The 21,775-nt window shown below is 51.5% G+C and overlaps 2 protein-coding genes across 6 annotated transcripts in view; one reads left to right on the top strand and one right to left on the bottom strand.

Moving 5' to 3' along the window:
• SHANK1 (SH3 and multiple ankyrin repeat domains 1) overlaps positions 1-3,011 on the bottom strand; it is a 41,755-nt gene extending 38,744 nt beyond the window's left edge. For 4 of the 5 annotated variants that reach the window (XM_036232537.1, XM_036232536.1, XM_036232535.1 and 1 more), the window contains exon 1: positions 2,049-2,445. The gene's annotated coding sequence lies outside the window, so the exon portion shown is untranslated. Of the gene's footprint in view, positions 1-2,048; positions 2,446-2,908 lie in introns of those variants that run through there. The other variant, XM_036232534.1, reaches the window with a different exon arrangement.
• A 2,881-nt stretch (positions 3,012-5,892) lies between these two features.
• On the top strand, positions 5,893-8,892 carry CLEC11A (C-type lectin domain containing 11A). Its single transcript, XM_016125720.2, has 4 exons — positions 5,893-6,205; positions 6,434-6,629; positions 6,936-7,127; positions 7,499-8,892. The coding sequence occupies exons 1-4, from the start codon at positions 6,059-6,061 to the stop codon at positions 7,942-7,944; spliced, it is 981 nt and encodes a 326-aa protein (XP_015981206.2). The 5' UTR covers positions 5,893-6,058; the 3' UTR covers positions 7,945-8,892.
• Positions 8,893-21,775: the final 12,883 nt, after the last annotated feature.

Below are 21,775 nucleotides of genomic sequence, written 5' to 3' on the forward strand. Positions count from 1 at the left end.
CCGAGGACACACAGGTGGACGACCCACCGGCACCCTGCCCTCCTGACCCGGGCCTGGCCCCTCACCCGAGTTCCTCTCATCCTCCTCCAGAGTGGGGGGGGAGGAGCGGGGATATAGTAAGGGGGAGAGGGAGGTGCTCTGATCCTGGGGCAGCAGGAGCAGGAAGCCTCGTGGTGCTGAGTGGGTGGAGCCGGTGACTTCACTGAAGTGTGGCTGACAATCTGTGCCGAGGGCTGGGGAACCAGTGTCCCAGGGGAGCCAGGTGGGGGTGTCATTGGGCAAAGCGTCACTCACGGAGTGTCCCCGAGGGAACGAGAGGGGGTCTGTGCAGGCTGTTGGGGGTATCTGTGTTGGTGGCTGGGGGACCCAGCCCTGAGTGGGCTGTACGGTGACAGGCGACAGGAGTACGGTGGCCGGGGTCAGTGTGGGCTGGCCACAGATGACCTGTAGGTGTGTCTGGGGGCTGGTACTGCAGGGTGGATGGATCGGCATTGCCTGGTACTGGTGGCCCCACTCCGAGGGATACTAGGGGCTGGGAGGGATGCTAAGGACTGGGGTAAAGGTGGAGGAGGCCGGGGTGAGAGATGATCTTGAGATCATCTCCTCCCTGAGGTCGCCTTAGAAGAGTGGATCCTCGGTGGGGTCTGCCTGGCTCATCTTATCCCCTACTCCCACCCCATCGGAAGCCAGAATGTCTGGTCTGGTCCCTCCCCCCCCACACCAGGCCCAGCTCCTGCACCGTTGCCATGGAGATGGGAAGCAGTAGAGGGTACTGCTGACTTTGGGGGAGCAGGAATGGGCTGGGGGGTTGGGGGAGGGAAGGCAAGAGGCGTGTGTATGAGGAATTTCCAGGGGCCGTGGGCGAGCCAGCGTGACCACGGGTCGCCGGCCCCTCCCCCAGGCGTGCCCAAGGCTGCGAAGCCTGGGTTCAGCGGCGCTGCCCCACCTGGCTCTAGCCTGGCCTCCAGCATCCACTCCGCGATGCCCCATCCCACCTCCCAACTTCAGGCCCGCAGCCACTCCCCCTCGGCTGACCCTGGCTGACCCCCAGCCTCCACTGGGCTCTAGAGGGATGGCTAGTGTGAGATGAAGGCGAGCCTGGCCTGGGAGTCCCGCACGTGTGGCTGTCCCCAAGCCCCTGGACCAGCTCCGACCCCTCCCCCTGCGGCCCCGAAGGAGGGAGCGGGCACACTCCGCCGGGGCGGCATGAATCAAACGCTCCGCGGCTAAGAATAGCTGGCACGCAGCTGGTACCGAGACGGGCTGAGGAATGGGGGGGGGGAGGGTAGAGAGGGGTGCCCTGGGAGGCTATCGGGGGAGACGGGGGGCGGCTTGCGTGGCCGAGAGCGGGACCCGGGAGAATGAATGGAGGAGGAGAGAGGCGGGGAGAAGGGGCCGGGGCTGCGGAGAGGGGGCGGGGGCGCCCGGGAGCGGGACTCGGGGGCGGGAGCCGAGGGGGCGCGCCGGCCGGTGCAGAAGGGAGGGGCGGCGGCGCGGGGATCGGGGGGAGCTTGTGAAGGGGGTGAGAGCGGATTGGCGGAGCCTGGAAGAAGAAGCCGGGGCTAGAAGGGGGTCGAAAGGGGCGCAGGAGGCCAAGGCCCGGACCCGCGCTGGCGCAGGGTGGGCACCAAGGGGACCTGGTGGAGGGTCCGAGCCAGGGGAGGCAGAGGGAGGGGTCGGGGCCTCGGTGGGCCAGGGTGGGCGAGGCGGGGGAGTGGCAGGGCAGGGCCAGGAGGCGGGTACAGCCACCGAGCCCTTGGCCGTGGAGCGCCAGGAGGCGGGTTCGGGCTGGGGGTTCTGATGGCGGGGGATGGGGGGGCGCATCCTCCCATGAAGTCTGCGATCTGGGACGGGGCACCGGGGACCGGGGCGTAACCCAATTTGACGTCGCCTGGGGGCAACGCTCCCCTCGCGGTCCCCACCCCCTCCCCACCGCACACCCGGGCCGGGAGCCCGGCGCACGGCCAAGGACGTCCGGGCGCCCCCGCCCCCTCTCGCGGCTCCGGCCCCGCGGCGCCCCCAAACCCCCGGCTTCTCGGCCCCCTTACCTGCCTGGCGGGGCTGCTGAGTCCCGGTCGGCGGCGCCCGCGGCCCCTCCCCCCTCCCCCCACCCCCCACCCCCCCGGAGTCGGGGGACCCTCAGGCCATGCCCCACCGCCCCGGAGGGCGAGCGGGCCCGGGGAGGGGGCGGGCGGGGGCCGGGGGGGAAGGCGGGGGGGCCGCGGACCTCACCCCCCCCGCGGGCCGGGCCTGGCCATCCGCAGAGCGCCCCCCTTTCCGCCGCGGCCGCCGCGCCCCTCCTGGCTAGCCCGCCCCCGGCTCGGTCCGGCCGGCTCCGGGCGCCGCGGCCGCCACGGCTCTGCCTCCTCCTCTTCCTCCGGCCGCCGCCGCCGCCGCCGCCGCCGCCGCCGCCCGCTCGCGCCTCCTCTGCCTCCCTTCTCGCTCTCGCGCTCTCGCTGTCTCTCCCTCACCCTGTCTCTCTCTCACTCTCCCTCCCTCTCTCCCTCCCACCCCTCCCTCCGCCCTCTCCCCTCCCTCCGGCAGCCAGCGGAGGAGACATCGCCCCTCCCCGCGCCCCCAAACCTCTCCCAGCCGCCCCCCCCGCCGCCGGCTCCGCCCCCTCCCCTGCGGTCCCCCACCACGCCTCTCCGCCCGCAGATTCCCGCACCCGGACTCCACCCCGCCTCGCCCCCGAACCCCGGCGATGGGGGCCCCGCCCCCCTGAGGGTGCCCTCCATACTCACGGCCCCTTCTACACACAGTAGGGCTCAATGGATATTTGTGGCCGGACTCTACACCCCTCAATTGGATTGTGGGAGATTCCTGTGCTGTCCCCCCCACACACACACACCCCTTCCCTCAAGGCACAGGTGCACAGTCTCTCCCTCACCCCACATGTACGACCTACCTGAGCCTACATGTCCACAGACACACTCGGCTACAACGTGGCCGTGTCACACCCGGTGCCAGAGCACGCACGCAGCACAGCGAGTGCATTCACGCACCCCCACACGCATGCAGCCCAGCGTGCACGCTCAGATCGCCGGCTCACACACAGCCCGGAAACAGAGATGCACGCTGTAGGAGGTGTGTGCATGTGTCCCTGTCACACTCACCCACCTCGCCATCCATCACAGGTGTGCACACGCCCGTTTAGTTTACATGCACACCACCGGCCACAGCTCCCCTCCGTGGCAGTCACTGCTGACATTTGTCAAGCGGTTCCTGTGTGCCAGGCTCCCTTCTGGATTTACTCATCGTCTTCTCCCACTAATCCCAGGGGCTAGGGACTTCCGCCATCCCCATTTTCCAGAGAGGGAGTCTGAGGTACAGAGAGGCTAAGCAACTTGCCCAAGGTCACCCAGCCCTAAAGAGGTGATGCAGGGGATCGTGGACAGGTAGGCTGGCTTAGAGTCTTCACACTGCTGTTGTTAACCGTGGAGCGCACCAGAGTTGTATATCCTTCCTCACGCTTTAGCTTGCTGGGGCCTGGGAAGCACCCACAGAGACAAGTCAGGTCTCATAGTGCAGGGACGAGAGCTCATGAGACGGTCCCCTAGCCCAGACTCCTGCCCTTCTCCCAGCTCAGCTGGAGGACGAGTCCCTGCAGAGGGCAGTTCCAGGCAGCCTCCGATGCGTCTCCAGCGGCAGGCTCTGGGCACCACCCATAAGCTGAAGCAGGTGCCAGCCCAGCTCTGGGAGGCCCCCTCTGGATGCACACCCACCAGCCCAGGTGGCGAGCAGCTGGGACCTGGGAGAGAACAGCTGCTTGTGTCTGTGCCAGCAGTGAGAGAGTCTGTGCACTCCTCTACAGTTTGCAAGGCCTTTCCCTCTACAGTTTGCAAGGCCTTTCCCTCTACAGTTTACAAGGCCTTTCTCGGCCTGTATATCATCTCTGGAGGCCTCTAGCTTCTGGTGGCAGAGGGTCCCCAGGCCCCTGCAGAGTACTGGAGAGGTCCAGGCTCCGAGGTGGTGAGCAGCCTGCCCAAGGTCACACTGCCCTCTGCTTTCCTGGAAAATGGTTGCCTGAATGTGTTGATTTCCAGCCCCCGCCCCCGCCACCATCCAGGGGCTCCCCGCAGCTGAGGGCAGGCTCCCTGAGCTTGCTTAGAGCCAGAGCCTTGGCTAGCTGCCCCCACACTGGTGACCTCTAGCAGGCCCAGCCGTCCCCTCTCGGAGCCTGGGTTTCCTCCCGTGCACAGTGGGCCCTGCCCTCTGTGGCTGTGAGCGCCATGCTCACTGGCACAGCAGCTGGGCTGGAGCCGGGAAAACCCTGTGTGAGTCACAGGTTTGGCAGAGTGGGCGCGGCGTGGCCTCTTGCTTCCCTGGCCCGTACAGCCTCTCTCCCACTGTCCTTGCCACCTCCGCCTGGCTGCCCCCTCCCCACTGCTGCCCCAATGCCCCTGCCTCAGGGAACTCAGCGTGCCATCTAAACTCAATGATCAAACCTTCAGTCTTTTGGCTCAGCTGTTACCTCACCATGAATGGCGACTTTCTTCCTTACCCGGCAGACTTATCGACCACCTACTACGTGCTAGGTTGGCCCCGTTCTAGCTCTGGGGATGCAGCAATGAACAAGGATGCCTGCCTTGATTGGCAGGAGACAGGCCACAAACAAGCAAACAAGCAGGACAATGCCAGTCTTAACTATACCAAAAAGACAAAATGGGGTGTTTTAATAAAGCAACTTGTGAAAGCACAGCTTTTTTGGATAGACAGTAGGTCGGTTGTGGGGAGGTCTCTCTGAGCTTTCAGTAATGAGAAGGGCCTGGGGAAAGAGCCTTCTAGAAGGAGGAAAAGGCTAGTGCAAAAGCTCTGAGGTGGGAAGGAGCTTAGCACTCAGGACACAGCACAGAGGCTACCCACCCTTTGGTGTGGCTGGAGCCTGGGGGGCAGAGGGTTTGGGGTGAGGGGGCTTGCAGAGGGCCTGCCCGTGCCAGCCCCCTGCTGAGCAGGCCAGGCCTGGGCTGAGGACTGGGTTTGGCTCCCCTCCTGCCTGTGATGGGAAGCTGGGGGAGCAGGGGAGTGGGGAGTGACGCGGTCTGATTTACAGTTTGGAAGCATTGCTCTGGCTGCGGCAGGCAGCGTGGATTGGAGGGGCTCTGCAGGAAGGAGGGGGAGCAGGAGGCACTGCAGTGGTCCAGGCGGGATGGCACCTCGCAGACTGCTCAGGGCCCTTTATGCACCCAGCCCAGTATCTGTCTGCTCCGCCTTCTGGAGAAAGCTTCCTTAACCCCCGCCCCCACCCCAACACCACCATCCAACAATCCTCCTCCTACCCCTCATCTAGTGGGACAGTCAGTCAGCTTGTCTGGAGTCACCCCGCCCAGGGCCTGGCCTGCGAGAGGCTTCTAGCAAAGTATGCCAAATGCATCCCAGAGCCCCAGCTGCATGCATGCTCTTCATGTATGTCCCACAGACATGCACACAGACTCACTCGCATCTTGGGCACAAGGGCTTGGAGGGCGGGGTGGGAGGTCTGGGGGCAGAAAGTGCCCTAGAACCTGACAATGGTGGGAAGGTCCTCCAGCAGGCTATGTGAGCGATAGTGGCCACAGTGTAATGACAACCTTAGAGAGACCCTGTGGTCTTACCCCTCCTGAGGATTGGCCAGGGGGACAGAGGGGAGCAGGGCCCAGCCCCAACGACCCCCCTGAGGGGATTCCTCGGCAGAGGCTGTGTCCCCAGATCCCTTGGAGAGCTGGCTCCATCCTCTTCCTAACCATCAGAGCTTTTGATCACAGGGAAGAAGGAAAGAGCAGGGCGGAAGTGAGCTCTGGAAAGTGGGAAGAGGGGGGCGTGTGGGGAGACCCAAGGCGGGATCCAGGCTTTGGAACGTTGGAGGTTTCCGGCCACAGAGGCAGGGCCTGGGGGTGGGGGTGGGGGTGGGGAGCCAGGAGAGGCGGGGAGAGACACACACCAAGGAGCAGTGACCACTGAACAGGAGTTGGGAGGAGAGGGACCAGGGGCTAGTGATCTTGTACACACTCCGGTCTCCAGAGACACCCCCTCCCCAGAGGCATCCCTCTGAAGCCTTGGGTGCTGCAAGCCCAGCCCAATGCAGGCAGCCTGGCTCCTTGGGGCCCTGGTGGTCCCCCAGCTCCTGGGCTTGAGCCACGCTGCCCGGGGAACTGAGAGGGAGTGGGAGGGGGGCTGGGGAGGTGCCCAGGAGGAGGAGCGGGAGAGAGAGGCCCTGATGCTGAAGGTGAGCTGGGGAGAGCTGGGACTGGGGTGGGGTGGGGGTACTGTGGGCTTGGGAGGGGGACCGTGGGCTTGAGAGGGGGTATGCCAGGGTGGGAGGAAAGGACAAGTGGGAGTGATGTGGATTGGCTCAGAGGATGGGGGCGATGGGGTCACGAAAGGGACTGGAGGGCAGAGAGCCAGCTTACGGAAGGGGGCGACAGGCTGTCTGACCATCCCTCCCCTGCCTCAGCATTTACAGGAGGCCCTGGGGCTGCCTGCTGTGAGGGGCGACGGAAATCTCGAGGAAACCCTTGAAGACAAAGGGGCCTGGGGGACTGGGGAAGATGGTCAGGGAGAGGAAGAGGAAGAGGAGGAGGAAGCAACGCCAACTCCCTCCTCCAGCCCCAGCCCCTCTCCCACCCCTGAGGACGCTGTCACTTATATCCGTGAGTTACCATAAGCTCCGCCCTGCCACCAGGCCGCTGCCGTCATTTAGCAAAAATGAACCGTCCTTTCATCGCCCGGGGACCTTTCAATTGCTCACTGCCCAGCTTATTGCCCCCACATGTCCAGGAACTCCGGGTCCCCGGCCCTGCTTCCCAAGAGCCCGGGGCCACCGATCTTCCAGGACTCCCGAGTCTGTCCCCTCCACTCCGCCCCCAGAAGTCCTAGGTCCTCGTTCCCCCAAAGCCTCCGGTCCCCCGGTTCCGCCCCCAGGGTCCCCGTCCAGTGTGCGCCCTGTCCGTCCGCAGTGGGTCGCCTGGCCGGCCTGGACGCAGGCCTGCACCAGCTGCACGTCCGTCTGCACGTGCTGGACACCCGCGTGGTCGAGCTGACGCGGGGGCTGCGGCAGTTGCGGGAGGCGGCCAGCGACACCCGCGACGCGGTGCAAGCTCTGCAGGAGGCGCAGAGCCGCGCCGACCGCGAGCATGGCCGCTTGGAGGGTGAGTTCACATCGCGCCGGGCGGGGAAAGAAGGACTCTCCGGGTGGGGGGGGCGGGGCTGTGGGAGGAAGGGGCCCGGAGAGGTCTAGGGACCCCGGGTGTTAGGGGCGAGGGGGCAAACTTGGGGAGCGTTGGAGGGTGCGAAGGTTGGAGTGGCGGGGAAGGTGAGTGCCGAGCGCAGGCGCGCTCCACACTGGGCTGTCCAGCCGCCCCATTCTGGACGCGCCACGCGCCCTGCAGTCCGGTCTCACAGTCCGAAACCGCCCGGGGCGGTCCTGACTCCGCCCTCTCGCCGCGGGACTGGGGAGGCCCTGGCCCCGCCCCGAAGCACTGGCCCCGCCCCTGAGGCCCTGACCCTTCCTCCCCCGCAGGCTGCCTGAAGGGGCTGCGCCTCGGCCACAAGTGCTTCCTGCTCTCGCGCGACTTCGAGGCGCAGGCGGCGGCGCAGGCGCGGTGTGCGGCGCGGGGCGGGAGCCTGGCTCAGCCTGCCGACCGCCAGCAGATGGAGGCGCTCACCCGCTACTTGCGTGCGGCGCTGGCTCCCTACAACTGGCCCGTGTGGCTGGGCGTGCACGACCGGCGCGCCGAGGGTCTCTACCTCTTCGAGAATGGCCAGCGCGTGTCTTTCTTCGCCTGGCACCGCGCGCCCCACCCCGAGCCCGGCACCGAGCCCAGCGCCGCGCCGCACCCGCTCAGCCCCAACCAGCCCAACGGTGGCGTGCTCGAGAACTGCGTGGCGCAGGCTTCGGACGATGGCTCCTGGTGGGACCACGACTGTGAGCGGCGCCTCTACTACGTCTGCGAGTTCCCCTTCTAGCGGGCCCGGTCCCCTGTCTTTCCACTCCATGCCACCACCCGCCCTTGCCCGGGGCTGTGCGCTCCGCGAAAATGCTCTTTCCTTCCTCCCTCTCTGCCTGGGAGATAGATCCCGGGCGGTAGTGGCTCCTGCGGGGCCGGACCCCTCCCTTGCCTCGTTGTTCTTGGGAGCGGAGAACACCTGGTTAGGTCCGGCGACAATAAAGCCTTGTGGAATCTGACTTGAGCGGGCAATGGAGGCACTTTTGGTCTTTATCTTGCCGCGTGGCAGACCCAGAAAGGCAAGACCCGGGCCTTTGGATGCCTGGACTGTCCTGCTTTTACGGGTATTATTTGAGCCCCAGAATCAAAGCGATGGGGAAGATACGTGGACATGCACACACAGCCATCCACTCTTGCACAGAGATGGCTGGAGTACATGTGTACACACACTGTTGACACCTTCACCTCCGTCGTGCGCTACTCACTGACCTTTGGGACCCAGGACTTGTCTGTCATTGTCCCAGGCCTTAATCCTGGTCAAAGAGATGTAGGAAGGCGCTAAAGTCTTCCTAATGTTCTCCGCTCCTTGCCTGTGAGGTCACGAGCCAGTCTCTTTGTGGCTCTGAGCCTCAGTTTTCTCATCTGAGTATATGGGCACAGTCATTGCTACCTTTCATGGCCCTTGGGATGTTCGGATGAGCCCAGGAATGTGAGCATTTGGGAGATGGCAGAATGTGAGCCTTTCCTTCCCCATCATTTGTCACACCTTTATTTCCTGGGGCAGTAAGGACACTCAGTCTCCTCAGAGTCTCCCCCAATACTGGCCTGGTCCTGACCAGGACAGTATCACGGAGCTCAGGAGCTACAGTGCCACCTTGTCTCTCCTTGCATCTCTGCCCCTTCCCTTCCCTCAGCCATTGTGCCACCAGCCTTAAGTGTCACCATTGGATCCCCCAGTGGGAGGAAATAGTCACCCCTGTCATCTCCAAAAGGGGGGAGCACCCCCTCCCTCCAGGAGTCATTTTTCAGCCTCTCAACTCCCATAAGAGGTACAGAATGAGAAACTGGAGAGAGGGGGCGGCCTCTGGTCAGAAAAGCTTCAATTAGGGGACTGAAGATCTTCCTCGAAATTCTCCCTGCTCTAAGCTTGTTTTCCAGTGTGGAGGTGGGGCAGCAAGATGTCATAATAGGCAACCAGAAGGCAAATTAGGCACACATTGATGAATATGTGCTACTGACCACGTGGGGTTCACCCTCATGGACCTGGCATTCTGGAACGTGGACGGAGCAGTTCAATGGTTATACCTACCTGGATTATAGAGCCAGATGGCCCAAGTTCTAAACCTACCTAGGCCACTTACTTACCGCAAAAACTTGCACAAGACCTCTCCTGACCCAGCACTGATCAGCCAGACTGGAGGAGTGTGGAGAGACAGGGCTGGTTAAGACTGTCACCATTTCCCCAGCATCTCTTAGCACACGGGGGCTTTTTGAATGAAGGAAGATTCCTGTGTGGGTCAGGTTGGGGACCGTGAGATGAGTCTGCTTCTCTTCCTCCTTAGCCTCCCCTGGGCGCCTACAGTGTCCGGGGGCTTTCCCCATCACACCCTCTAACACTCTAGATGCTTGTTTGGTCAGTGCTTGTCATACCAGCCCAGGGACAAAGACACACACAGAGAGGTCCGAGGTGGTGAGCAAAGGGCGTTTGCAAAGATCGTTTATGTATCAAATCAGCTCGGTTGCACGCATTCTGGGCTGACTTCTGACTCAGGTCTGTGTATGGGAACTTTGCTCCCTCCTCCGAGAAACCCTCCTAGGCCTCCCAAGGGTCAGCGTTTCCAATGTCCACTTGCTGGCTCCCCGCGGAGCACCTGCTGTTTGAGAGCTTGGAGTCCGAGCACCAGGAACGCCTCGGCAGCTGGTTGGGATCGATGCGTTAATGGATCTCAGGGAAGTGGTGGAGGAGGGAGAAAGGCCTGCGATGACCCCGCAAGAGGACAAACCATCGGGGGAGGGGCGGAGGGGGGATGGTGCCGCATGGGCTTGGCGGGACTACAAGTCCCAGGCGGCTGAACGGCAGGCCCGCTACCGCTGTCTCAGAACCACATTTCCCAGCAGCCATAGGGTGTGCCACGCAGGTCCTCCCACAAGCCCCGCCCCCTCTCCCACTTGGGGCTCGCGCACATTTTCCAGCAAGTTTAGGACCACGCCCTTCGCAACGACAGAGCTCGGCACTGTCCAATCAGAGCTCGGGCCTCCTCCCAACCCACAGGCGTAGCCCCGAGGTACTTTGGGAAATGTAGTTCGATCACATGTCAACCGGTGGAAAAATCCCAAGCCAGAGTCCTGACTCTCGTTTAGGGTTTGACTGTAACCGGTGCTCCGATCTTTCCGATTAGAGCTTTTCCAAATACCTGTGAGATTCCGCGATAGATCATAACCACTAAAAAAAAAAAAGTGAAATTCATAGAAGATATCGGAACGCATAAAAAATGATTACAAGTAGTTCTCAAAATTTGAGTGTCTAAGTATGTACTGAATTACAGTATAAAATACAACATAATTTTTTTCCTTTGCCTGCAGAAAAGTTTTCTAAACACTGACCCGAACTAATTTAACTTTAAAAGAGAAAAAAAAAGCTTTATTTGGACATAATTGCAAACTTGCAAGATAATTTGCACGAATACAAGTAGTAGTTTGTATTTGTATATATGCTTTATTCAAATTAACCTATTGTTAACAGTGTACCCCCTGCTTTAGCTTTATCGCTATTCATCTATCCATCCATGCTCCCACCCCCACCCATCCATTTCAGACAGGTTTACTGGCACATTGCAATGAAAGGAGACAACATCCTAAAGGAGGAGCTGTGATCAAGTTACAGGATTTGGGGAAAGAGAGGAATTTGGGTGAAACGGTGTTTTGATAGCTTCAGAGCAAAGCAGGGGTGTGCATAAATTAGTCAACACCGGGTCTGTACTGCAAAGTGGAATCGGCATCCTGTTCCTGTGGAAACTACAAAGTTAAGATAAATGAGACGTGTTGTTCTCAAGCTCTGCATCAGGGCTGGAGATGGAGGCCTCTTGTCTGTGTCAAAGTGTCTTCCACCAGCCAGGCAAGAGCCGGATGTTCATTCTTATGGATATACTTTCAAACGGCAAAGTTTCCAAAAGCCTATGATTTTAGAGAGCAAAATTTCTCAGTGAGCAAGATGGCAGTAGTCACTCACAAAAGGGGGTCATTAGGGCCTATTACAGCTGCAGTGTGTCCTGGGAAAGGTGTTTGTTTTCTGTTAACTTTGCAGCTGGCTTTATCCGTATCCAGAGATGAGTGGCAGGCAGATTATTTTTATGGTCCCAGTTAGTTATTATTTCTCCCTCCTCTCTCTCTCTCTCTCTCTCCATACACACACACACACACACACACACACACACACACACACTTTTTTCCTGAATATATATATATATATTTTTTTTTTTTTTTGTTTTCTGAAGCATTTAGGAGTTACCCATGGCCTTTTACCCCTGAGTACTTCAATGTGTGTTTCCTAAGACTGGAGTTATTGTCTTACATAACCACAGTAATTAATCTTAGTAAACATAACATTTACGTAATTCTTTTATCTAGGCTGCTGATGATATGCCAATTTTATCAGTTGACCCGAATGCTGTCCTTCACAGCTCTTTCCCTTAGGATCCAGACTGGGGTTTCTTTAGTTGCCACGTTTCGTTGAATCTGAAATATTTCCAAATTTAGGGTACTGACATGTAGGGAGAACAACTCTCCCCCTTTTTAAGAAAAATAGAAGTTCTCCACTTGAGTTTGCCCATGTGTTCTCATGATGATTAGATTCGCGTCATACAGTCCTCAGAAGAATGTAGGGGGTGAGGGGTGTCCTTCCTTTTTAGGGTCAATTGTATGAAGTGTGTAAAGCATGGAAGGATTTCATTTTGTCATAAGTCATCTTTCTGTTGTCCAAGGTTTACCTTGAACATGACTCCTTCTGGGGTTCCGCAGTTTTTCCCATGGGAGCCGCATGATCTTCATTTGTTCATTTGAATACCTTCTCCTCTGCTCCAGCCCCAAGCCACCAGCTCCTCCTAAAATGCCAGCTTGGTCAGTGCCAGCAGCAGCTCGCCCCTTTTCAAAGCACCTGTGGTTTGTGTGAGCAGGGCCCTACAGCAATATGAGCATGGAGTTCGGGAATTCCTGAGGAGAAGCAAGTGACCTTCCCCTTTCAATCCCTTTTTCCACCTCTTCCAAACACAACTGGACTTTGGGTTCTGACCCTGAGCAAGTGACAGCTCCTGGCAGCCTCGTGGGCAGGAAGCCACAGCTGGGGTGCAGTGGGGGCAACAAGGCGGCAGGAAATAGAACATTAGCTCTGCCTTAAAAACAGTCCTTTTGGCAATTATGTAATATCTGGTATGTGTAAAATAACATACGTGTAAATATGGAGGCATAAAAAGGCCACCCATTAGCCTACCACCCTCTTCAGGAGCATGGCATTACCGTTAAGGCTCCCTTCCCTTTTCCCATCCTTCCCCGCCCCCCCCCCCATCAGTGCTGCCATAAAAAGCACCACAGACCGAGTGTTTTTTAAATGACAGAAATTTATTTCTCGGTTCTGGAGGCTGGGAGTCTGAGGTGAAGGTGTCAGCAGGGTTGGTTTCTTCTGGGCCTCTCTCCCTGGCTTGCAGATGGCCACCTTCGCACCGCGTCCTCTGTCTCCGTGCGTGGGGATCTATGGTGTCTCTGTGTGTGCAAATGGCCTCTTCTTATAAGGACACCAGTCAGCTTGGAACAGGGCCCACCCTACTGGCCTCATTTTAACTACGCTAAAGACCCTTGTCTCAAATACAGTCATGTCCTAAGGTATTGGGGGTTAGAGCTTCAAATGTATGACTTTTGGGTGGGGGCCGCAATTCATCTGATAACTATATCTTCCTGTATGTCCTCTGCAGCTCGCCTTGTTATTAAAGTCTCTCTCTTTTTTTTTTTTAGAATAGTTTTACATTCACGACAAAGTTAAGAGGAAGGTAACAGAGTTTCTAGACACCCCTTGACCCAAACATATATAGTCTTCCCCATCAGAGTGGCACATTTGCTACCACTAATGAACCTATATAGACATGTCATTATCTCCCAAAGTTTACATCAGGGTACATGAGTTTGGAAAAATGTATGATGACATGCATCCATAATTATAGCATCATACAGAGTAAAAATCCTCTGTGGTCCCTCCCCCAACCCCTGGCAACCACTGATCTTTCTACTGTCTCCATAGTTATGCCTTTTCCAGAACATCCTGTAGTTGGAAGGATACAGTACACAGCCTTTTCAGACTGGGTTCTTTCGCTGAGCAATATGCATTTAAGGGTCTTCCACATCTTCTCCTGGCTTGACAGCTCATTTCCTTTCACCAATGCGTAAGAGTCCCGTGTCTGGATGGACCACAGTTGATTGATCCATTCGCCCTCTGAAGGACATTTCGGTTACTTCTAAGTTTTGGCGCCTATAAATAAAGCTCCTATAAACATCTGTGTGCGTTTTGCAACATGCTTTTTAAAGGCAAACTTGTATCACAAAGATGTGTCCCCTCCAGTGCTTGTGGCTGCAGTTCATGTGTTGTCACCATGGCATGGAGTTCTCTGGGAGAGATGCCACGTGAATGCGTTCTGTGCTGGCTGGCATTTGTGCATTTCAAAGATGAGCATTTGTGTTTCCATTTTCTGCTTTTGTGAACAATGCACCCTTCCAATCCTCTACATCGTCACTGACACTTTTTTTTTCCGAGTCTGATAAGTGGAACGTGGTATCTCATTGTGGTCTTAATTTGCATGTCCCCAATTATTAATCAGACTGGGCATCTTTTTATCTGCTTGCTTGCTATTCTTACATTCCTCTCTGTTATAAGCTTTTTACATAGATTTTATATAAAAGATTTTAAATACATTGGAAATTTTTTTATACTGGGTTTCTCCTTGATAATTGGTAATGTTTATATATTCTGCAAATCTGTAACTTGTTCTTTTACTTTCTTGATATTGCCGTTTGTGATCTTAATTTGAATGCAGTTAAATTCCGAGTGCTTATCTGGGGTACTTAAGGGACTCATTTAAGAAATCCTTCCCTACCCCAAAGTGACAAAGACATTCTCCTTCATTATTCTCTGAAAATTTTTGACTTCCACATTTAAGTCTTTAACCCACCTGAAGTGGATTTTTGTGAGACATGAAGTAGAAATTCAGTTTCACCTTTTTTCCCATAAGGATGACCAATTATTTCAACAGCATTTGTTGAATTCTTATCCTTTCCCAAGTTCTCCGTGCTCCCTGCCCTGTCATGTTCTAGGATTCATGAGTCTTTGTGAAGGTTCTTTATTCCATACGTTAGTTAATTTGTCTAAGCCTGCACCGAGACCATACTCTCTCAGTAACCATTGCTTTATGCAAAATTTCATGCACATATACAGCTTTGTGTAAATTCTCTCAGAGATTAGAAAAAGAAATAACACTCCCTAACTCATTTTATGAGGTTACTGCAATGTTAATGTAAAAAACAGTCAAGAATGGCATAAGTGAGGAAAATCACAGTCTGTTTATCTCATGAATCAGAAAATCCTAAATATGATATTATCATCTGATGTCATCAATATATAAAAATAGGATACTTGGTGAGGTTATACCAGATATGCAAGGTTGTCGAGCATTAGAAAAATCTATTAATTAATTCACCACATTGAACAGATTAATAAAGGACAACCAGATGACAGTCTTCGCAGATGGAGAAAAAAGCATTTGATCAAAACTTTATCCAAAATTTTTTTTTTCTAGAATTAGCTAAGCATCTAACTCAAAATGGTTGGAAAATAGCAGTAAAGCAAACCCACGAAAACAAAGGAAAAGAAATTATTTTTAAAATAGGGGCAGAAATCTGAGAACTGAATGAAGAAAAAAAGATTAGAAAGCAAATAGCTATTTTTATTTTTGAAAAACTTATTAAGATAGACTGGCTTTTGAAAAAAACTGAATAAGAAAAAAGAGACCGAAAGGAAAAGATAACTGTAAGTGTGAATAATTACAGCCAGAGCAGAGCTATAAAAAGCAGTGAAATTGTATTATGATTACTATGTGCTAGCATTTAAAAACCTAGATGAAATGGTTAAATTACCAGAAAAATATAAAATGTTAAAAGTTATGCAAAAATTAAAGAACTTCAACAGATCTATAAGTGCTAAAGTATTTGATGATATGGTCAACGATCTCTCTCTTAAAAAAAAAAAAACCCAAAGGCATAGATGGTTTTCTAGGTGAGTGATAACAAACACTCAAGGAATGCTTAATCCTTATCTCAGACACATTGTTCCAGAAATTAGAAATCATGTAAAATCTGTCTAGCTCACTTTTGGAAGCTAATGTGATGTTGGTTCCAAAACCAGACAAGAAACATAATTAAGAAAAGAAAATTACAGGTCCATTTCACTGTGAATGTGGATGTAAAAATCCTAACTCAGATAACTTACTAAATCTAACATTATATCATAATTCACCATGACCAAGTAGGATTTATCCCACTAATGCAAAGATAGTTCAAATTTTTAAAAAATAATAACCTTTCTCTATAATTTGCCATGTTCATAGACCAAGGAAGAAAATGTAATAATTTAAATCAATGTGAAAAAGTAATTTGATGAGGTTTTATATCTCTTTATCATTAAAAATTAAAACGTTTAGTAAACTAGAAAATAAAGGAAATTCTTTTAGCTTCTTGAAGCTTCAGCAAACACCATAGAAATTTTGGATGACTTCCTTTTAAGATCAAGAATAACATTAGAACATTCTCAACCATGGCTATTGCTTAACATACACCGTACGTAAACCATGACCAATGCTTTATGAAAAAACAAAAAAGAAGAGGTCCAAAGACCAGAAGAGTAGAGAAAAAGTTATCATTATTTGAACATAATATGCCCAGTAAATTCAATAGAATGAACGAACTATGAGAACAAATAACAAGAGATATCATCAGCAGGGTCCCCAGTTACAAGACTAACCTACAAAAATCATTTCCATTTCTCTACACCAACAATAAGCAAACATAAGATATAATAAAAAATACCATTCACGATCCCCCCAAAATCTAGTAGGCATCTAGGAACTAGCAAATAAAAAAAACAAGATTCTGTAGGGAAAACTTAGTTGAAGAAAGGACCCGAAAGATGAGCTGAATGAAAGCAAAGGCGTGCTCTGCTCTTGGTTGGAGTGATTAAATATCATGTAGGTCTCAACACAAGGCAAATAACATATAGATTTAATACAATTGCAAGCAAATTTCTGTTTGGGTTACTTTAACAGTAAAGTGTACAATTCAGTGGTACTTATCACAGTCAGTTTTAGAGTATTTTCATTATCTCAAAAAAAAAAAAAACCACTTCTATACCCCTTAGTTATCACTCCCCCATCTCCCCACCTGACCCCAGCCCTAAGAAAACACAATACAACTTTTTTCTCACCCACCTCTTTTGTGCTACTATGGGAAAATATATTACATTTCTATATTGTAGACTCAACAATGAATTACATGCATATTATTTTATACAATTGCTTTTAAAAATCTGTTAAGAGAATAAAGGAGAAAAGCCATGCATGTTTACCACCTTCTATGATGACATAACAGCCTTTGCTAAGTTTTTCTCCTGCAGATTTGCTTTACCATCTGAAATCACACTGAGCTCAACTCTAAGGACTTCCTTTTATATCTCTCTTAAGGCAGGTCTGCTACCAACAAATTCCCTCAGTTTTTGCTTATCTGGGAATGTCTTTATTTTGCCTTCCTTTTGGGAAGACAGCTTTGCTGGGTATAGGATTCTTGGCTGACATTTTTATTCTCTGAGCACTTTGAGAATGTCATACCCCTGCTTTCTGGCCTCTAGCCTCTCTGCTGTTTATCTCATGCCGGTTCCTTTGCAAGTGAAAAGTCATTTTTCACTTTCTGCTCTCAAGATTTTTCTCCTTGTCTTTGACTTTCAACATTTTTACTAGGATGTGTCTGATTGTGGGTCTCTTTACATTTATCCTATTTTGAATCCACTGAGCTTCCTAGGTGTGTAGGATAGTATAATAAATTTGGAATGTTTTCAGCCATTATTTATTCCAAATTTTTTTTCCTGTTTCTTTCTCTCTCTCCTCTCCTTCTGGTACTCCCATTATGCATATGTTGGTCCGCTTAATGACAGCAATAGTTGTGACTGATTTTGCTGGAGACCTTCTATATTGGGGTTCAATGTTTAAAAATGTAGAATGACTAGGAGAAAATAATTGTTAACTCATCATGTCAATTCTTTTAGCTTTCCTGTGTTTTAAAATACTTAAAATATAAATAAGCACAAAGGAATTTTGGGGTGATGGAATCGTTCTGTCCTGGTTGGGGTAGCGGTCATGCAATGTATACATTCGTCAAAACTCTAGAACTGCACCGAAAGGGTGAATTCTTCTATGTGTGCAAATAATGCCTTAATTTAGAAAATACTTCAAGTAGTTTTTTCCTTTTTTCTTGTACTAAGGATACAGATTTGACAACCTTAAATTTGAAATCTCTGTGTATAAAAAACAACTCACGCTAAAATTAAAAGAGAAGAAATAGACCTGAAAAAATTGTACCTCATGTGACAGAAATAGCGTTAATAATCTCATCATGAAAAGTGACAAAAAAGGGAATAAAATTCTTAGCTTCCAGGAGGCAAGTGGGCAAAAGACGTGAAGAGATGGTTCACAGAAAAGGGAATATAATGAGTAACCAGCCATTCTAGGATAACATCCCACCACACAGGAAATCAAACCCATTGCAATAAGTCAATAACTAGGGAAAGTTTTTAATGAGAAGACTTCCCTAGAGCCGGTTGTTGAGGCCGGAGGTCAATTCTCTCCTGCTCTGTCACTCATCCTCACATCCTTCGGTGTAACAAAGTCAAGATCTTTCCTTCTTTGATGTCCATTTCTGGGAACCCAAAGAAATAAACATAAGCATGGGGGTGGGAGGAAGGTTTACCTCCAAAAGTGTTACCTGAAGCACTTCTTACAACAGCGAAACACATGGCGCCGAGAAGGAATTGGCTAAGGATGGCACAATCGATGTGGTAGTACACACAGACCCAGGGAAAGGCCGAGTGACTGAAACTTTACATCTGTAAGTAGAGGGCAGGGAAAGACAGAAGAGACAGGCTGGCCACCCCAGCCTGGTGACTAAGGGTTTATTAAGGGACAAATTATATAGGATGCAAGTCTCAAGCAGCTGCAAGAGGAAATGGATGCCCGAGTCACTTGGCAGGAGCCAGGGAATTCTGCAGGGTGAGGGGGGACAGCCTCAGGGATGAGTGTGTGAATGTTGGCAGGTACGTGAGCACGGGATGGGGGGGCACTGGTTTCTGTGAGAATGGTGAGAATGAGCGAGATTACGATCAGTCTCTGAGGGGGGTTGCAGTGAGCATCTCCGTTCTGGCCCGGAGGGTGTCTAGCTTGTGGGTTAGAGGTCATGTCATGGAGCAGTGTCTTCTCTACACACTGCATGGGGTACTGCGATTTTTAAAAGGTTGTAGCAGATACAGCAGCAGGGGCAATACTTAATTTTAGAAATGAAGTAAGTAATGTGCCTACAACAAGGCTATCTGCTTGAATGTACTGCTTATGGTATCACCACTGCAAGAAGTGATTCTGGTTTCTACGCATAGCCTGGGGAGAACGCCCATCATCTTACTAGTTGTCCCCTGGGTCTTCATGAGTAGGGGGAGTCAGAGGCCAGTAAGTTGTGCCTGGAAGTGCTCTGGAAACAGAAATCAATAATAGGCTAGGGGATGTAACAACGGCAAAAATCACCAGTGACGACTTTTAGTTCTCGCATGTCATCTTTAAAGAAAGGTGACCTCACTGGGGTCTAGTCCAAGGTTGGAAAGACCATGGGCCGCCCATGGCCTGCTTCTGTATAGCCTCTGTGTGTAAATAATGGTTTTCACATTTTTTAAGCAATTGAACAAAATCAAAAGAGTAATGTTTATGGTGCATGAAAGTCGTATGCAGTTCAAAGTTCAGTGTCCATTGATAAAATGTTATTGGCACACGGCCACGCCCACTCACCTGCTATCTACCTGACTGCTTTCCACCATGCAGAGCTGAGGACTTGCCACACAATTCGTGTGACCCCATGAAGTCAAAATATTTACTCTCAAGCACTTACAGAAAGAGTTTGCCCACCCTGATATAGTTGGCACACACAACAGTATTGTTTAGAAATCTGTAGACATTATTGATTCTGACTCAAAAAGTGATCTGGAGGACTTAATCCCCCCCAAAATTATAATTTATATTATATAATATGATAAATAAATGTATTAGATAATACAACACATAATTTATGAGAACTGTACATGTAAACTGATTATGTATTTTTTTGTGTTAAGAAATAATTTTTTAAGGTGTGATAATGCTATTACAAAATTTAAAGTTCTTTCTTTTAGAGATACTTTAATTTGCTTTTGGATAACCTAGGTGTCTGTGCTGGAACACAGATGAAACAAGGCCATGGGAGCTGAGTGACAGGAACATGTAAGGGTCATTATACTATTTTGACTTCTTTTACATGTGTTCGAAATTTTCCATAATAAAAAATTTCAAACCACAAAAAAGGCAGTCAAGAAGAAATTTTAGAAATGCTTTAATCCGTTTTACTTACAGTTTTCTTTTTGTGCATGCACAAAATTCATCTGTAGGACATCTTTCGATAGATAGGAATTAAAATTCAGAGAAGCATTGTGCTGTATTTTACAAGCTGTGTCTTCTCTTTCTTCGTGGTACCTATAAAAGTGGTATGTCCTCAAGTCCGTGAAATGCAGCCTCCGCAACATTCTGCAGAAGAAATAGTCCTATTAATCATGAGAGCTGACAGGTGTGAGCACTTTGCATGCATTCACTAATTTCTTCACCACATGGGCAGGGGACTTTTTTAGGGGCAGAATCATCACATATCCTTCTCCCACTGAATGTCTTTGCAATTTCCTAGGTCACGGGTCATATGTGTGTGCAGTGACCCCAAGTTCAATGGTCATCTGCAGGGTCTGTGGGGGAGATGAAGATATGAAAACATGGAGCTCGGATGTTCGGAGCTTAATTTCGTGTGGCTACCAGGCAATCCCTGTGGGGGTGCAGGGGAGGGTTTGTGGGTGGGGGGAGTAGGGAATTCCAGCCATTCTAAACTGTCAGTTAGAAGAGTCTCAGCAAGATAAGAAGGAGCAAGGACTCTGTTCTTTGCGACTGCTGTACAGAAGCAGATGGGATCCACTCTCTGAAACACTCTTCCCTGATCTGTGCCTGGGGCAACGCCTGTCATCCTTCAGATCTCACCTCAGTTGTCACTTCCTCAGCAAACCTCTGTCCCTGACACCGCTTCCTCTGTTGCAGTTCTCATCAGACTAAGTCTCCACCGGAGCCTGCTGGCTCTGCATTAGAGACATCAGCTTATTTCTCAGTATCCATTCTACCTTTCCTTTATAGCAAGACTTCTATTTGTTTCAAGCTGTGCTCACAGTTAGTCAGAAAAAAAAAAAGATTGCACTTCCCAATGTCCTTTGCAACCAGGCATGGCCGTGTAACTATTTTCTGGCCAATAAGGTGTGAGTGGAAGTAATCAACGCGACTTCCTTGAAGCACCCTTTAGTGGAAGGGGCCTGTCCTATAGTCCTCCCCTTTCCATGGTCTAGAATGCAAATGTATCTGTCAGCTTTAGCTGCATAACATACACCTCAAAACTTAGAGGGTGAAAACCATAACCTTTCATAATTTCTGTGGGTCAGCAATTTGGGCTGGGCTCGGCTGAGCAGTTTCTGGTCTTGGCTGGGCTGCCTCATGCGGTCATCTAAGTGACACTGGCCTGGAAGGGGCGGCTGGCTTTCGACAGGGACAAGACTGACTGAGCCATGTAGCTGGCGTCCTCCTGTGGGCCGACCGGGGAATATTTTAAGAGCAAGACGCGAAGCATGAGACGTAGACTTGTCCCTTTGCATAAAGCGACTAGGGTTCCAGGCGTGGGGGAATAGATTCCACGTCCCCCTGGACAAACCTGCAAAGCAACATTGTAAAAGAGCGTGGATACAGGAAGGCGTGTGGAACAGGGGCCATTTTTGCCATCTGCCACAGCACGTGTGGTGGTGAGCCACATGTCCCATCCCCACCCTGGAATGCATACACCCAGGCTGTGATGAGAGGGTTCTTAGTATCTAGCCCATCGGAGCCACCGTTACTTTGTGTCTCTGCTATAGCAATCGGACCTACCTATACCTGAGCGATCACCACCATTGTCTGGAATCTGTGTGAAGCAGTGTAATACATTTTCTTATTGTCGAAGCCGTTTTGGAGTCACGTGTTCTGTTCCTCAAAACTCATAGTAGCCCTGCTGATGTGTGCAGTAACCACTGCTTTCCAGGGATGGAAATCTTCGCGGTCCTTAGACACGTCTAAACTAAATGCTATCTCGTCACTCGTTCATAATTGGAAGAGGCAGCTCGGGTCCTTCTCTGATCAGCTGTGGAGACCTCCAGAACTTCAGTCCTCTCTGCCCTGAATAGCACTGAATGCTTTTGCCACAGCTAAAGGATGAGGAATGTCAGAAAGGTTAGAGGCACAGGGAAGAGTGGTTTATTCAAAAACCAAACTTAGAAATAATGCGGGCACGTGGTAGAAAGAAAATGATTCTCCCTGTCCTTCTAGATCCTCCATTTCAACTTCTCACTAGAGACTTAGTTATTCGTGTACACTTCCATTATCCTATATTGCGTGTGAGTGTGTGTTTTGCCAATCTCC

The sequence above is a fragment of the Rousettus aegyptiacus genome, unplaced genomic scaffold, assembly GCF_014176215.1.
Source record: "Rousettus aegyptiacus isolate mRouAeg1 unplaced genomic scaffold, mRouAeg1.p scaffold_m13_p_14, whole genome shotgun sequence".
NCBI classification, from domain to species: domain Eukaryota; kingdom Metazoa; phylum Chordata; class Mammalia; order Chiroptera; family Pteropodidae; genus Rousettus; species Rousettus aegyptiacus.

What these genes read in the sequence shown, in the direction of transcription:
- CLEC11A (XM_016125720.2), top strand. Translation starts at nt 6,059, where the DNA reads ATGCAGGCAGCCTGGCTCCTTGGGGCCCTGGTGGTCCCCCAGCTCCTG. An exon ending in GAGAGGCCCTGATGCTGAAG is followed by an intron (nt 6,206 to 6,433) that starts GTGAGCTGGGGA and finishes CCCCTGCCTCAG; the next exon opens with CATTTACAGGAGGCCCTGGG. An exon ending in GGACGCTGTCACTTATATCC is followed by an intron (nt 6,630 to 6,935) that starts GTGAGTTACCAT and finishes GTCCGTCCGCAG; the next exon opens with TGGGTCGCCTGGCCGGCCTG.